Raw genomic sequence first — 16,718 nt, 5'->3', positions numbered from 1 at the left:
TCTTTATTTTTCAGTCACAAAATCAGATATTTGTTCAGATCTATTTCTCTTAATCTCAAAGATATGCAGTAGTCCTCAAGCTAGCACAATTGAGCCCAGAATTTATATTGCTAAGTGAGAAATTTTTGAGAGTTTTGCCCCCTTTTTACAACTTTTCTTGCCGTATTTGTGTGGCAATACAAGATAAGTGAATCACAGCAGGTGTTAAATTAGTAAAACGGTTAAGTGAATCCGGTTTCACTATTGACTTGCCTGTCAGGTCAGAAAAGATGATCACATGACCATGGGACACTGCAACCATCATAAATATGAACCAGTTGTCAAGCATCCAAATGTAAATCATGTGACCATGTAGATGATGCAACAGTTATAAGTATGAAAAATGGTCATGCCACTTTTTTCAGCAGTTGTAACTTCAAACTAAATAAACTGTTGTAAGTCGAGGACTACCTGTATTTTTGTCACTTAATTCATGCTGTTCATAATTTACCATTACTGAGAAATTGTTACTGAGAAATTCCCAGGGACTACCTGCATAGAGTATACTGACCCACATCCAGGATGCATCCTTTGTGCCTCAGAATAGTTATTAGCTTTAATTGGGTAAAACAATAAAATCTGATATATGAGGTTGTGTTTTAAAAAACATAATCAAGATTAGCCATATATTAAGGATCCTACATAAGCCAAACTATAGTTAAAGTCATCAAAAGAAGCCATTTATTTCATTATATATGTGATTACAGAAATTTATCTGTATTATTTATCAAGTAGTTTCAAAGTTAACAAGTATTTTGCAAAAAATCCTGATAATTTCAGATTTTTTTTTACCTCTTTAGAATCGTCTATTCTTTCAAAATAAACAAATGCAAATCCTCTTGATCGCCCAGTCCGTTGATCATACACCACATTGACTCCACTCAATGGCCCATAACGGGAAAAGACTTCTCGAAGATCTCTCTCAGTAGTATATAAACTGAGGCCAAACACTCCAAGACATGTATTAGGATCTGGATTAGCCTAAAATGTACCAAGTTAAAATATTAAGTATCTTCTTAATGACAGTTAAACCAGTTACAGGCAGTCCTTGAATTATGACCACAATTAAACCCAAAATTTCTATTGCTAAGCAAGATAGTTAAGTGAGTTCTGCCCCATTTTATGACCTTCCTTGCTACTATTAAGTTATGATTACAAAGTTAGTAACACAGTCATTAAGTGAATCTGATTTCCCCACTGACTCTATTTGCCAAAGATTGCAGGTGATCACATGATGCTGGGGTCACTGCAACTGTCATAAACTGCTTGCCAGTTGCCAAACATCCAAATTTTGATCACATGACTGCAGTGATGCTGCAATGGTCATGTGACAAATGGTCATACTTTTTCAAGTGCCACTGTAACTTCAGACACTAAACAAATGGCTGTCAACTGATGAGACTTTATACGTAGTCTTGCACCAGAAATAGTGATAGCAAAATATTTCAAGAAGCTGCATACTGAGTAGCATAAAAAGGGAACAGAATCTGTTCTGTTGAATCCATCACTGAATCAGATTACTTTAAAAACACCATTTCATTCAAATTATTAGAGAGGCATAAGAAAGGAATCTACTGTGGAGTGAGCTATGTATCAATCTTCCTCATCTCATCATGGATTTCTGATTTTATTATTATTTATTTACATACATACATACATACATACATGTATGTATGTATGTATATATATTTCTATACCACCATTCTCCTTTCGGACTCAGGGCGGTGAACAGCCAAAGTAAAACATTTGTACACAAAAGTTAAAATAGATTTAAAATAATTAAATAAGTTTGGCCCATAATTTAAAACATTTCAATTTAAAACCAATTTCAAATTTTAAAAACCCACCATAAAATCAGGACAACCCGGCTAACTGAAAGAAATAGGTTTTAAGGGCCCGACAAAAAGTCCGGAGGTCAGGGATCACTCGTATCTCTGGGGGTAGATTGTTCCAGAGGGTAGGTGCCACCACAGAGAAGGCTCTCCCCCTGGGGGTCGCCAGCCGACTTTGTCTGGCTGACGGCACCCTGAGGAGGCCCTCTCTGTGGGAGCGAACTGGCCGGTGGGAGGCAATTGGTGGCAGAAGACGGTCCTGTAAGTACCCCGGCCCTAAGCCATGGAGCGCTTTAAAGGTGATCACCAACACCTTGAAGCGCACCCAGAAGTCCACCGGAAGCCAATGCAGCTCGCGCAGGAGAGGAGTCACATGGGAGCGCCCAGTCGCTACCATAATCCCCTGCGCGGCTGCATTCTGCACCAGTTGGAGCCTCCATGTGCACCCCAAGGGGAGCCCCATGTAGAGAGCGTTACAATAGTCCAGACGAGAAGTGACGAGTGCTTGAGAGACTGTGTGTAGGGAGTCCCGATCCAGAAAGGGGCGCAACTAGCGTATCAGGCGAACCTGATAGAAAGCCCCCATGGCCACGGCCATAATATGCTCTTCTAAAGACAGCCGTGCGTCCAGGAGGACGCCCAACTTGCGAGCCCGTTCCGTGGGGGCCAATGATTCGCATCCAATAACCAGCAATGGCGCCAGCTGGCTATACCGGGACGCCGGCAGCCACAGCCATTCGGTCTTGGAAGGGTTGAGTTGAAGCCTGTTTCTCCCCATCTCATCTCCCTTTTAAACAGGTTATCCTGTAGTTTAAATTATGCTATTTAAATATCTCCTCATTAGGAAAGTCTTTAAGCTTGTATTCTCCATGGCCAATCCAATTCTCAAAAGAAATATTAGTATAATTTTTTAGCAATATTTTTTTAAAAGCAAGCTGCTTTGGTTCCTTAATTCCTTCCACCCAGCTATCACTCCTTTTCTCACAGTTTCAAATCCACACCTTATTGCAAACAAGAGGAATAAAGAACAAGTTTAAGTAGCAAAACACAAATTTACTTTTTGGGAAACTTCTGGTAGCTAAAATGAATGTAACTGGGCCTATAAAGCAGAAAATGTAAAGATTTATATTTTTTTCTTGACTACAGAAACTGTTATAGCCAGCCAATTTAAATTGATAAAAAAAATCGTAATATTCCTACAAGCTTACACTACATACTCTGCTGCCAGTGTGCCTTCTTCGGTTAGACATAGGAGAGTGGCTTCGACTCCTTCGACGCCGATATTCTGGGGTATATGATTTACTTCGTGATCGCCGCCTGTGAGAATGGGATCTAGAGCGAGTGTATCGCCTGTGAGAATGTCTTCTGGATCTAGATCTTTAAATGATAAAAATAAAGTTCCAAATAAAAACTGCAGTAAGCCATCATTAAGTTATTAATAACAATTTAAAACTACTGAAAGCATTTATATAACAACTGATAAAAATTTAAGACATTAATTCAAAACCTATGGGCAACTTATTGAATAAGATCTGCACCTCAACATGCTGTTAAGATGCTGGAGTTACCTATCAAAGAAATCTCTCAAAGAAATTATAACCCTCACCTATCCTAAAACAGATTTGTTAATTTTTTTAAAGGCAAAGAAATGAAACAATACTACAGGTCTTAATATTCTAAACTGGAGTGGTAAATTGTAGAAAGACTCACAAAACTGCATGGCCACTGCCACCCTATTCTAGGTGTGAAATGAGCAGAAATTTGTGTATTTTTATTTGGGACACAATTTGTCATGGAAATCTTTTAATTTCTGTTCAATTAGTCTTTATATATTCTTATAGGAATATTTTTATATTTTTCATAACTACATGTAGCAATGAATTTAAATGGCTTACCTGTATTTCTACATTTGCATGTGTATACTTACATATTATTAAAACACATCATAATTGCTTGAAAACATGCACAGTACAACTATTCAGATGGGTTCTATAATGTCACAATGTTACCTTTTTATTTTTACCATTATCACTATATACTTATGAACTTTCTTGGCATTTTTCAAGCCATGACAAAAATCTTAAGTTCTATAATGTCTAAATTTTCCAATGAAAGATCTAACCAACAAGTGTACAAATAAAGTTTAACAGGAGCCTGAGTGGCGTAGGAGGCTAATGCCTCCTACAAAGGCAGCATTTAACATCCAGCTGCCTGCAATTACTGCGAGTTCAATTCTCACCAGGCTCAAGGTCAACTCAGCCTTCCATCCTTTCTAAGGTGGGTAAAATGAGGACCCGGTTTGTGGGGGCAATAAGCTGACTTTGTATAAAATATACAAAAGTATGAAGGCTATTGCTTAACGCATTGTAAGCCGCCCTGAGTCTCCGGAGAAGGGCAGCATATAAAAATAAAAAAATAAAAAATAAATAAAGTTTTTAATAAACATAAACATACCTGGATTTTGATCTTGATCGAGAGTGTGATTCAGAATGTTTAGAAGCTCTTGATGGGCTACGAGATCCTGACCTGCTCTCAGATTTTGCACGAGCAGGACTCGCAGCTGGAGATTTTGACTGGGAGCGTGACGCCTACCGAAAGAAGCAGTATTACAAATGGTATTGGTTGCAAAAATGCCTACCTTCTTATGTTAAAAGTAACTATATTTTATTGATTGTGCCTGAAAAATAAATGGTTAGGCAATACCCTCCAGGGCAAGATTCTCTTTATCCCATTATTAATATTGTGTAATTTCCTCAAATAATTCCCTACGTGAACCAGATGACCAATGTTCTATTAACTAAGTAATCATGCAAATTCATCTATAACTTGATCATACAGACACTGGAACATAAGCCATACATTTACTTAACCTAGGACCCATTCATTCTTCCAGATTCTTTTAATGCTACTTCACTCTTGCTTTCTACTTTTCTTCATTCTTCATTTTTCATTTTTCATACTTCGTGTATTCTTCCCCAATTCAAACAATTCATTATAGCCTTAAAAATATTCAAGTGCTTCTATCTGACCAATCTTCTGTTCAATTTTTTCCCCCATTCAATTTTAATTTTCTGATCTTTAACATTTTTCATTAGCCTTCTTTTATCTTGATTTATCTTCCACATTCTTGGAAAAAACTCTTCCATTTCTTCACGAACATTAACCTTAATGGAAAAAGAACATTTAGTATATTTAAGCATGTGGGGATTATAAAACCCTGCTGGATTTTCAGAATTTTATCGACTAAAATGGAATAGCCAGCAGGTGAAATGCAAATAACTAATTTATAAAAGCAATTTAAAAAAATATTTTAACTGATATAATCATATAGGCTCTACTAATGAGTCCACTGATTCCCTTCCAGTGTTTCCCAAATATTGTACACCTATTCTGCTCCCTAATTTCAGTAACTTTCAAGTCTGTAACATTTATCCATATTTATATTTACACACACACACACACACACACACACACTCTTAAATACATATTTGCCTGAGGTTTAAAAAGGTAAGTAGACTTATAGGCAAAGATTCAAAGAATTACAATGGCATATCCATTAACACAAATACAAATAATAAAGTGTCTTGACTCCTGCTTTTTAAACTGAAGTATTACATAACTTATTACAAATTTAGTTCTAAAATACATAAGTGTTGGTTATTCAAGTCCCAAATCTGTATCGAAAATGCAAATTTGATTTACTTCTTTGAATCTGAGCCATAAAAGCTACTTTTGATATATAGATTCATGTCTATCATTAAGTGTGATTATTTTATTCAAGTTACAAATATTTGTACAGTAAAATAAAAACAAAATAGTTTTGTTTAAACTATTTGTTAGTATCAGTATGGTTTAATAGTGTGGGTAATGGGTTAATCGCCTGACTAGATGTCTACTTTGTACTCCATCAGACGAAATGCATCAGGCAAGGCAATATAGAAATAGCAAACTTTGTGTATGTATATTATATGTATCTAGAGGTAATCCTTCTCCCAAACTAAAGTACCAAGCAGTTACTTTACTCTTGAATTACTTTCAAATTTATTTAATTCAAAAGCTGATCTCAAAAGGACCCAATTTTTCCAGAAGTTAAAAATGTTCATTTTATTTTCTAATTCATGATCTTTTTCCTATCATTTTTAAAATACTGAATAAAGTTACAAAAACCTCAAACATTTTGCACTTTTAGCAAGGATCTGCAAATGCTTTGTGGCTTTTGTAAAATTCAACTTTTATGTACTATTCTCTACAATACTTTTCCACAATTAAATATCATGTAATCTAACTACTTCAGAAAAACTTCTAAAAACAGAAGATTTTTAATAGGAGAAAAATAGATAATAAATATAACACTGGAAAATGCATAAGACCATAGATAATGGTAGATAGCTTACTACAAGGAACTACAGATCATTCTTGAGTTATAACCACAATTGAGCCAAAAAATTTTGTGCTAAATGAGACATTTGTTAATAGAATTTTGCCCCATTTTATGACCTTTCTTGCCACAGCTGTTAAGTAAATCACTGCAATTATTAAATTAATGATACGATTGTTAAACGAATCTGGTTTCCCCACTGACTTTGCTCGTCATGTTACAAAAGATAATTCACATGACCCAGGGCCACTGCAACTGTCATAAATATGAGTCAGTTGCCAAGCTGAATTTTGATCACATGACTATGGAGATGCTGCAACAATCTAAGTGTGAAGTTACTTTTTTTGATTCAAACAATCACAAGATGAACTGTTACAAGTCAAGGACTACCTGTACTAATTTTTGACAAAGACTAAACAAATTGTTGTAAGAATCCAATCTGGGTCGGTCACCGGGACAAGAGGTTTTGTCTTCTGAGCTTTTGGACTTGCGCTGGAGTCCATTTTCAGGGAACTTCTCTCTAGCCAGAATATGGGCTCCAGAATGAGTTCGAAAGCTCTAATCCTGGTGACTGACCCAGATTGGATCCTGCAACATTACCCTGGGTCACATTTATTTGCCTTCATCTTTGAAACTGTTGTAAGTTAAGGACTGCCTGTACTAATTTTTGAAAAATAGTTTCTGATTCAAACTGCCCGAATAAAAGGTCTCTACAATTACATACAATATATTGGGAGATATCACATTTTAGCAGCTCGTAAGTTTATTAACACCAATGGAGCCACTTAAATGTAGCACTTTACTACCAGAGTTGTTGTTGTTATTATTATTATTATTATTATTATTAATTAGATTTATATACCGCCTACTCCCAAAGGACTTAGGGCGGTGAACAGCCAAGATAAAACACATACAATATAAAATTTAAAAAACAATTTAAAATGTATTAAATAAATTTGGCCCATACTAATTAAAACACCCCTATTTTTAAAAATTTTAATATTAATTTTAAAATCTCCATTTCTGTTCTATATTGATAATGCACTGTACTTGAATAGAAACGTCAGATATAAATCAAATATGTAATATACGCTATTATAATTATAGTCTGAGAGCCAGGTTGGGGTTATTGTTAAAGCTCAAGACTACAAACTGGGAGAGTGAGTTTTAGTCCTGTCCTGGGCATAAACCACTTTTGAAAAACCTTTGAGAAAACTGCAGGGACTTATCCAGGCGGTTTTTGAGAAATGGGCACAACTGAATAGAAGGAAAAAATTACATATCCAAGGCTCACTATCAACACTTAAGAAAGACAACAAAATAGTTATATTAAGTATTTTTAAACCTATTCATGTAGGTTTAAATTTACATCATGATTGATATAAATGCCTATTAGTGTAGAACAACTTTGGAAAGAGTAGACAAGCTGCATTGCCTTGATGCTATTTCCACTTAAATCTTTTTGAAATTATATCCTGACCAATCCATTCAGAAATGCCTGGTTTTAATACAGGGACATCTTTTTAAAATGACACAACTACTGTATCTTTCACATAAATGATCTTTCTAATTTAAAAATATACATTGCACAACTGTATTGATTGTTTTTAAGAACAGCAGAGAAAACAATAAATTACACTGAAAAAGAATATTCTCTATATCAGTGATATGGTACTTCATTTTTTTGCCTTCTCCCCACCCTGAATATGGGCATTTTATCCTGGTTTGAAGGTCTTCTTTCAGTTAAGCTTGATTCTAGGTGACCTTAACATATCAAGAATGGGGAGAAAGCATTCAAACTATATGATTTTATACTACCACTTTCTAGATATTTTTTCCAATTTCCAGATCTATTATATGCTCTTGGAATTTCCCAATTTGTAAACGTTTTGAGATTAACCAAGGTCTACATCAAAAACATACTAATATTAGAAGGCAACGGTATTTTATAAATAATCCTTGCATTTATATCATGACTGCATTCTGTCTAACTCACAACTGACTCACCTTTGTGACAGATTGCAGTGTTCTGCAATTTATACTTTTTGCTAGAAGCATGCTTTCTTGGACAGTTTTTGGCAAAAACTGCCAAATAGGAATGCACTGACTCCCTAAATGACTGTTGCATAAAAGGTCACAAAATTGGGTCAATCATACGGGCCCCTCAACTTATGACTGCCATGATTTAGAACAGAAATTCCAGGCTCCATTATGATCATAAGTTAAGCACTATCTGTATATAAAATTACAAATATTAAACAACATTCCTCAATATATTTATATTATAAAAATAAGAAAAATTCTACAGGGAAACTACAAAATTTAAATTACTAAATTCATTATAGGGACTTTGCTACCTTCTCAAAAGTGCAATGAGCAACTCAATTTCTCCAGACTCTTAAATCTTAAGAGATTGGTCTGGATCTCTCAGCTTTATGTCCTCCCTCAGATATAAACCCAAAGGGAAGGCTAGTGACTTTTATCACTCAAAAGCCATCTTGTCAGATAAACCTCAAGAAACTCAGATAAGCTGGTCTAGGAAAATAGCAGTGGTTTCTATGTTAGGTGGGCCATTCTTAAAAGCAGGGGCGGGTTTTGAAAGCTGTCGCTACCCATTTGCTCATGGGCACGTGCAACGCTTCTGTGTCCGGGCAGGTGGGCGGAGCCTCCCACCACCGCTACCAGTTCACCCGATTCAGAGCAAACCCGGTAGCAACCCACCACTGCTTAAAAGCATGAAATAAATAATACGTTATGTGCAAAAACACCTTTTGTGGCTTTTTGCACAAGAAGCATTCTATAGATGAGAAATAAGTTAAAATAAATGGTGATGTATTAGAATTTTCTCAGGGGGAATGTAAAAAAAAATCAAGAGAAAATCTGACATTATTGGCAGACTTCCACTTATAATCACAGTTGAGTCTGACTGGACTTTAGAGAGTGTATGGTAGACCTCAACTTACAACCACAATCGAGTCCAAAATTTCTGCTGCTAAGTGAGATATTTGTTAAGTGAGTTTTACCCCATCTAAAACTTTTCTTGCCATAGTTGTTAAGTGAACCACTGCAGCTGGCAGATTAGTAGCACAGTTGGCAAGTGAAACTGGTTTCCACATTGACTTTTCAGAAGATTGCAAAAGGTGAATACATGATCCCTGGACACTGCAACCATCATAAATATGAGTCCATTGCCAAGCATCTGAATTTTGATCACGCGATCATGGGGATGCTACAATGATCCTAAGTGTGGAAAAAAAACGATCATAAAATCACTTTTTTCAATGACATTGTAACTTTGAACTGTTATTAAATGAGAACTGCTGTAAACTGAGGACTACCTGTATATGTCACCTGAATTAAGCCAAGCAGTTCAGTGCTAGCTAATGCAGGACACTTCTTAATTAAGGGAAGTGTATCTCAGCAAAAACACAGCAACAAAACAAAAAAACATGGTACTTCAATACCATAAGGAACTATTTTTAAAGTAACAAAGAGGATTCTATTGCTTCCAGATTCTTAATCTAATTATACTGGGCAATTTATTATTTTAATACAGCTACAATATACACTTCTATCTTGCCTGGTTTCAAATTGTATCATTTTTTTCATTTCTTCACAACTTCCAGCTGCTGTTTCAATATTAAGATAAGTGTTCCTAACTTTTGCACAGAAAACCAAACAATAATCCTAAATATATTGAAAAAGCCTATCAAAGTTTTACATTTGGTTTGGTTATTTTTCAAGATTTAAAATATGTGAGAATAATAAGCTTTATGAAACATCATTATTAGATCCAAATGAACATTAATTGTAAAGGCTGAAATATGATATTCTTATACAAGGATAGGATTTGCACTGAATGACACACTTCTATTACGATTTTTGAGAAAAGTAGTAACAAGATATGTCAGTTTTTTTTAAAAAATGAGTTTTCCAAAATTTATAAGGTAAGAGAGGAACAAAATTATATATTTTTTTATACTGTAATAGAACACACACACACTCATATATACACACATACAAATCTAAATATAAAAATACTGTTAACACTCTTCCCAGACACCAGTTTTACAAGTATGCTACTATACTCTCTATATAAAATTTAGAAATCCCTTTCAATAATTAAATAATGACTTGATAAGTTATTTAAGATAGTGCAAACCTAGAATTGCAACAGTGGCAAGTAGCTTCTAATTAACTCTTTTCATTATTACTGCCCACAATAATGCAGAAAATATCCACTAGTATCATACCTTAAATACCTTATCGTAATAAAATGTTGACTCTGTCTTCCGGTGTAAACCTAATAAATCATGCTGGAAGCTTAACAGCATTTTTACCTGAAAAAATCCTGACGCCATTTTCATCGTATTATTATTATTATTATTATTAGAAACGATCCTCAACTGTCTCCCAGGACAAGGGGGCTTCTTTAGAGCCGGCCTTCCGGATTTTTCTGACTGTGTAGGGGATCCCTTCCCACCAGCCCTGCATACTTTCTATTTGGATTTCCTGGGGGGGAGGGGGGGATGCTGTTTGTTAAAGTGAAAAGGGAGATTTAAAACGACAGGGAATGAAATAACGTTCAAAATGGCAATGAAATGAAATAAAATAAAATAGGGACAGGGTAAACGTTTAAAAGCGCGAGTGGGCGCCGGAACCCAAACCCATTAAAGGGGTGAGGGATGGCGCCAAAAGAGGAGTCGGGATCACGGTTGGTTAAATCCGAGGATCCTTGGTCCGGAAGGAGGTAAAGAGGGCCGAGTCGAAACAGCCAACGAGAACGCGGTCCCTGCGGGCGGGATGCAGCGTAGCCCCACCTCGGAAGAAGGAACCATTTTGGTAAGGAACAACGAAGTGTCTCAGGATGACTCCGCCCAGCTCAGCGCCCGATTCGGAGGCTCCTTTTTTTTTTTCCTTTCCTTTCCTCTTCGCCCACTTCTCGCCCTCAGGGCCAGGCCAGGACTCCGACACCTCGGCCCGAACAGAAACCGCTCACTACTCACCCTCCCCTCGAAGTTATTCTCCTCCGCGTCGCTCATGCTGGCGCGTGTCTAAGGCGGCAGGGGGCGAAATAAGTGGAAATCCACGGGAGGGAGCGCCGAGCCCCGACTTTCTCCTGCCACTGCCTCCAATTACCTAACTTCTACGCTGTGGCGACGGCAACGCAAAATGGCGCTTCAGTCACTAAGGTCTGCGCCCGACACGCAGGGAAGGGGAGGGGCTCCTGGTGCCACGCCCAGATATGCCACCATGTGGGCATCGCCGCCGCAATGAAAAAACATACCGGTATTAGTCCGGGCGGATTGGCACACGCGCAGTTTGTTAGGTCTAGGCTTTCCACGTGTTGGACTTTTCAGGAATGCTTGAGGTGGATTGCAATAGTATAGTGATCCTTCTTGCCTTGTAGTCCCTATTCCTTACTTTTATTTAATTTATATGTTCACCCAACTGCAAAGTGACTCTGGACAGTTTACAATTGGATAGAAACATAAGCAAAATCCAACAACTATTCATTACTTAAAAACAGACTAAAAGAGTGAGCACTGGCTGCTGTAGTTCATTTAGTGACCACTCAAAGTTACAACGGCATTGAAAAATGTGAATTATGATCATTTTTCACACTTAAGAACTATGCAGCATCCAGTGGTGGGATTCTGCCGGTTCTAGACGGTTTGGCCGAACCGTTTGTTAAATTGCTGGCTCGCCCCTGCCCCTCCACGCTATTTATTGCCAATAAATAGTGGTGGGCGAGGGGCGGGCGAGCCAGCAATTTAACAAACGGTTCGGTGTTTTTTTGTAATTTTATTGGCCTCCCAGCACACTGAACCGTTTGTTAAATTGCTGGCTCGCCCGCCCCTTGTCTCCCACCCGCACGGCGCCAGCCTATCCTAGCCAGAGGTGGGCAATTGTGGCTCTTTTACAACCTGTGGCTTGGCAGTCTCAGGAATTCTGGGAGTTGAAGGCCACAGGTTGTAAAAAAGCCACAATTGCCCACCCCTTCCTTAGCCTAAGTTCCGCTGCCTGGGATCCACGTGGGCTGCCGCAGGGAGAAACCAGGTATGGCTGGCTGGACGCTGCCCGGAGCTGAACTCAAGGCTGGCAGGAGGAGGAACATTGCCTCTTAGCCGGCTCGATTGAGGGATAAGCCATCCGCCCCAGACACATGGGACCAGAGCAGAAGGCGAAACTTGCCCCAGAGGCCACCACCCCCACGATGCACCCACACCCAACACGACTCGCCTGGGCGCGCGGGGCCCAGTATCCCCATGACCTTCCTAGGGCTCTGGGTCTACCTGCGAGGGCCGTTGTGCGGAACCCATGGGGCAAAGACGGTGAGTTTTCCACGGGGGGTTCCCGGACTCCGGCCGGGTTGGAAAGGCAGCAAAAGGGGCGAGATGCGCGCCGCATTTCCTCCGCGGGACCGGGCCAAGTTTGAAAAAGTTCCCCGCCGGTGCCAGACGGGCTCTGGTGGCTGCAGCGGTGGCGGCGATGGCGTCCGGGCAGATCCAACAGGTGAGAGCGCAGGAGGCGCCGCGCAGCGCAGGTGTGCCTTTGCAAAGCGGCCTCACAGCCGGCACCTCCTTTCCCCAGCCGGGGCTGCTGTGCCTACGCTGCCAGGGAACTGGCGGAGGGAGTGGGGAGGGTGGGCCCGGGGGGGGGGCTATCCAATTTGGTTTTTGCAAAACTATGCGCAAGTTGGGGATTCTGATGCTCGACGTGCATTTTGTGTGGCTCGCGGGGAGGGGGGGTGGGCAGGAATCTGAGCTTGTGGATTGGCTTGTTTGGGGTGGGGGGCCAGGATCTCCAATGACTGGGACTTCCAGGGGATGCTCCTGGCTTTGCAGCGGAGGGGTCTTTAAACCTGCCTTATCTGCGTTCCTTTTCTTTGCAAAGATCCCCCCTTCCCAAAAAAAGGATGGGTTGCTCAAACGTTTGTGCTGCTGGCTTTCCTGCCTGTCTTGGCTCTGTCAGGGTTGGGTCTCTCTTGCCTGGGGAGAGGGTCTCTTGGATATGTATGTGTGTGTTGTGTTAGGGTAGGCAGGGAGGTGTGATTCACATGGTTGTTAACTTAAGTGAATCCGGTTCCCCCCCACATTGACTTTGCTTGTTGGAAAGGCTGCCCCACCCCCCACCCTCCATCGCCATCTCAGCCCCTCTGCCCTGCCTTAACCTTAAACCGAGCTGCGTTTCCTCCGAAATCCAGTCTGTTTCCTTGCTGGGCGAGACTTTCCTGCCCCTGCCACTCAATTTTCAGGAGTTGTTTGTTTAGAGAAGGGGAAACCTTCCCAGGTTTCCGGTGGGGGAAGGTTTGAACTGTGGAATATCTCACTGCCACACGTGTGTGTCCCCCCACCCCTCGCCCTTTTTTGCCTTGAAAAGGCAGAAGCTTGAAGAGGTTGCAGAAAAAAAATGCTCTTAGAAGCTTCTGAGGATCAAGCAACTCAGCTTAGATCGTCAGAGGTTTTTAAAGGAATTTTTTGAAGAGATTATAGGAAAAAAAATCGCCTTAAAAGCTTCTGGCGATCCCAGCAGATTTGAGGGATCGTCAGAAGCTTCTAAAAGCATGTTTTCCTGCAACCTCCTCAGCCGAGGAGGTTGTAGGAAAAAAAATCCCTTTAAAAGCTTCTGGCGATCCCAGCACATTTGCCTGATTATCAGAAGCTTCTAAAAGCATTGTTTTCTGCAACCTCTTAAGGTTGTAGAAAAAATGCTTTTAAAAGTAAAAGTTAAAAAAAAAAGTTGGCCATGCCCACCCAGTCACATTACCCACAGAACCGGTAGTAAATGGACTACTCAAAGGGCTGAAAAAGTTATTTTTGACCAGTCCTTGAATTTATGACTGTCCTCACATTTTACGTTTTGCGCCCTATCTTGTCACCATGGTGAAGAGAAGTAGTGGTGAAATGACTGACACGGTTGTTAAGAATGCACAACGGGCATAAATGTGAGGATGGTCATAAGTGTGAGGACCGGTCAAAAGTGCGAGGACCAGTCAGAAATGACTTTTTTCAGCCCTCTGAGTAGTCCCTATGAAGAGCCACGCCCACCCAGTCACATGACCAGCTAGCCATGCCTACACAGTCACATGACCAGCTAGCCACACCCACCCAGTCACATAACCAGCTAGCCATGCCCACCAGTCACATGATTGCCAAGCTACACCCCCAGCTAAGCCACGCCCACAGAATCTGTTGTTAAAAAAATTGAATCCCACCACTGGCAGCATCCCCATGATCATAATTCAGATGCTTGGCAACAGGTTCATATTTAAGACTTGCTGTGCCTGAAAATCATGGGATAACCTTTTGTGACCTTCTGACAAGCAAAGTCAATGGGGGAAGTCAGATTCACTTAACAACTGGTTACTAACACCAGCTACAATGATTCACTTAACTGTGGCAAGAAAAGTAGTAAAATGGGGCAAAACATACTTAACAAATGTCTCACTTAACAACAGAAATGTTGGGTCTCAATTGTGGTTGTAAATGGAGGATTATCTGTAGTTGCTGGGAAAGCTAGATACCCTTACAATCAAGATTATGCATCAGAATACTTCGGCATATAAACAGGTCAATAAGGATAATTTGGGTTGTTGCTCATAGCCTTGATCTTAATCTCAGACACACCAACAACAGCCAAACCTCTTACAACTGATCCCATCCCATTGGGTTCACAACCCCTTGTGATCACAGAAGAGGAAGCGCAAGACCTATTTCACAGACAAAAGCCAGGAAAAGCTCCAGGCCCAGACAAGATAATTCCTTCTTGCTAAAAAGTCTGTGCTGACCAATAGGCCCCCATCTTTACCTGAATCTTCAATAAATCGCTAGAGATGTGCTATGTTCCTTTTTGCTTCAAACGCTCTACTATCATCCCAGTGCCGAAGAAGCCCATTATCAAGGAACTGAATGACTTCAGGCTGGTTGCTCTAACATCTGCAGCTATGAAAACCTTTGAAAGGCTAGTGCTATCCCACTTGAAAACCATTATGGATCCGCTGTTAGACTCCCTGCAATTTGCATACCGAGCAAATAGATCAACAGATGATGCTGTTAATATGGCTCTGCCATATTACATCCTACAACATCTTGAATCTCCAAAGACCTACGCAAGGGTCCTTTTTATAGACTTTAGTTCAGCATTCAATACCATCATTCCAGACATTCTTCTAACTAAGCTAAACCAGCTAGTGGTACCTGAACACACCTGTAAGTGGATCATAAGCTTCCTAACAGACAGGAAGCAGCAGGTGAAGCTAAGCAGAATCACATCAGATACCTGTACAATTAGCACAGGGACCTTACAAGGCTGTGTGCTCTCTCCACTTCTCTTCTCTCTATATACCAATGACTGCATCTCAAACGATCCATCTGTTAAACTACTGAAGTTCGCAGATGACACAACAGTGATTGGTCTCATTTGAGGCAAGGATGAATCCGCATACAGACAGGAAGTTGAACAACTAGCCTCATGGTGCGACCAGAACAATCTGAAACTGAACACACTCAAAACCATAGAAATGGTGGTAGACTTTAGGAGAAACCTTCCCATACTACCACCTCTTATAATCAGTGGTGGGATTCTGCCGGTTCTAGCCGGTTCGGCCGAACCGTTTGTTAACTTGCTGGCTCGCCCCGCCCCTTGCCCCGCCCCTCCACACCACTAGGCGAGGGATGGGCGAGCCAGCAATTTAACAAACGGTTCAGTGTTTTTTTATAATTTTATTGGCCTCGCGGGGCTTCAAAGGGCCGCCCTACAGCTGATCAGTGTTAAAAGAAAACAAATGAGTAGATCGGTGCCTGCAAATATAAATGGGTAGATCCAGTGGTGGGATTCTACTTTGGTAGAACCGGTTGTTAAGTAGTTAAGCCAGTGGTTGCCAAAGTGGGCGGTACCACCCCCTGGGGGGCGGTGGGATGCCTTAGGGGGGTGGTAAGTGGCAAGGGGGGCGGCAGAGGGACGCTAGAGGCAAAGGGGGGCGACAGGGAGGCTAAGTGGCAAGGAGGATGGCCCCCCCCTTTGACCTGTGCCTGGGAGCACTTACCTCCTTGGAAGCAAACAGCAAGAAAAAAACAGCTTTTTTCAGCTTCAGCATAGGTTAATTAGCATGATTAGATCGGCCGCCGACTCTCAGCTGATTCGCTCTCAGCTGTTTTGCAGACTCGTTTGTAAGCTCTTGTTTTGCAAGCTCTTTGCTTGCTGCAAAGAGTGCTGGAGCAGATTTTTTTTTTCCCTAGCTAAAAGGAAACTAAAAGTAAAGCAGGCTCTGCTGCAACATGACAAAATGAGGCAGGGTGAGAGATTTCTTTTTCTTTTTCTTTCTCCTCACCAAAAAAGGTAGGTGCTAACAATGGGAAATTTAGGGCAAAAGAGGAGAGTTCAAGATTTTAAAACACAAAAGAAAAAAAGCTCTATTTAACTAGGGAATAATTGAGATACTATTAATTGTATATTGTGTTGAAAGC

General features: G+C 40.3%; 2 protein-coding genes across 7 annotated transcripts in view; one reads left to right on the top strand and one right to left on the bottom strand.

Moving 5' to 3' along the window:
- The window catches only part of TRA2A (transformer 2 alpha homolog), a 23,985-nt gene extending 12,547 nt beyond the window's left edge, over positions 1-11,438 (bottom strand). The window contains exons 1-5 of one of the 6 annotated variants that reach the window (XM_087892678.1): positions 11,256-11,379; positions 9,273-9,489; positions 4,326-4,459; positions 3,080-3,248; positions 832-1,020 (exon numbers count right to left, since the gene is read on the bottom strand). In XM_087892678.1, coding sequence (XP_087748804.1) covers positions 832-1,020; positions 3,080-3,248; positions 4,326-4,459; positions 9,273-9,365 — 585 coding nt within the window. In that variant the 5' untranslated portion in view covers positions 9,366-9,489; positions 11,256-11,379. Of the gene's footprint in view, positions 1-831; positions 1,021-3,079; positions 3,249-4,325; positions 4,460-9,272; positions 10,117-10,502; positions 10,809-11,255 lie in introns of those variants that run through there. The other 5 variants (XM_087892679.1, XM_034401928.3, XM_034401926.3 and 2 more) reach the window with 5 other exon arrangements.
- Positions 11,331-16,718, top strand: part of CCDC126 (coiled-coil domain containing 126) — a 21,966-nt gene continuing 16,578 nt past the window's right edge. The window contains exon 1 of the mRNA XM_034401934.3: positions 11,331-11,441. The gene's annotated coding sequence lies outside the window, so the exon portion shown is untranslated. The remainder of the gene's footprint in view (positions 11,442-16,718) is intronic.

This window comes from Pantherophis guttatus, chromosome 4, assembly GCF_059756535.1.
Source record: "Pantherophis guttatus breed Tessera chromosome 4, ASM5975653v1, whole genome shotgun sequence".
Taxonomy (NCBI): Eukaryota; Metazoa; Chordata; class Lepidosauria; order Squamata; family Colubridae; genus Pantherophis; species Pantherophis guttatus.
This window is presented reverse-complemented; position numbering and strand designations above follow the sequence as displayed.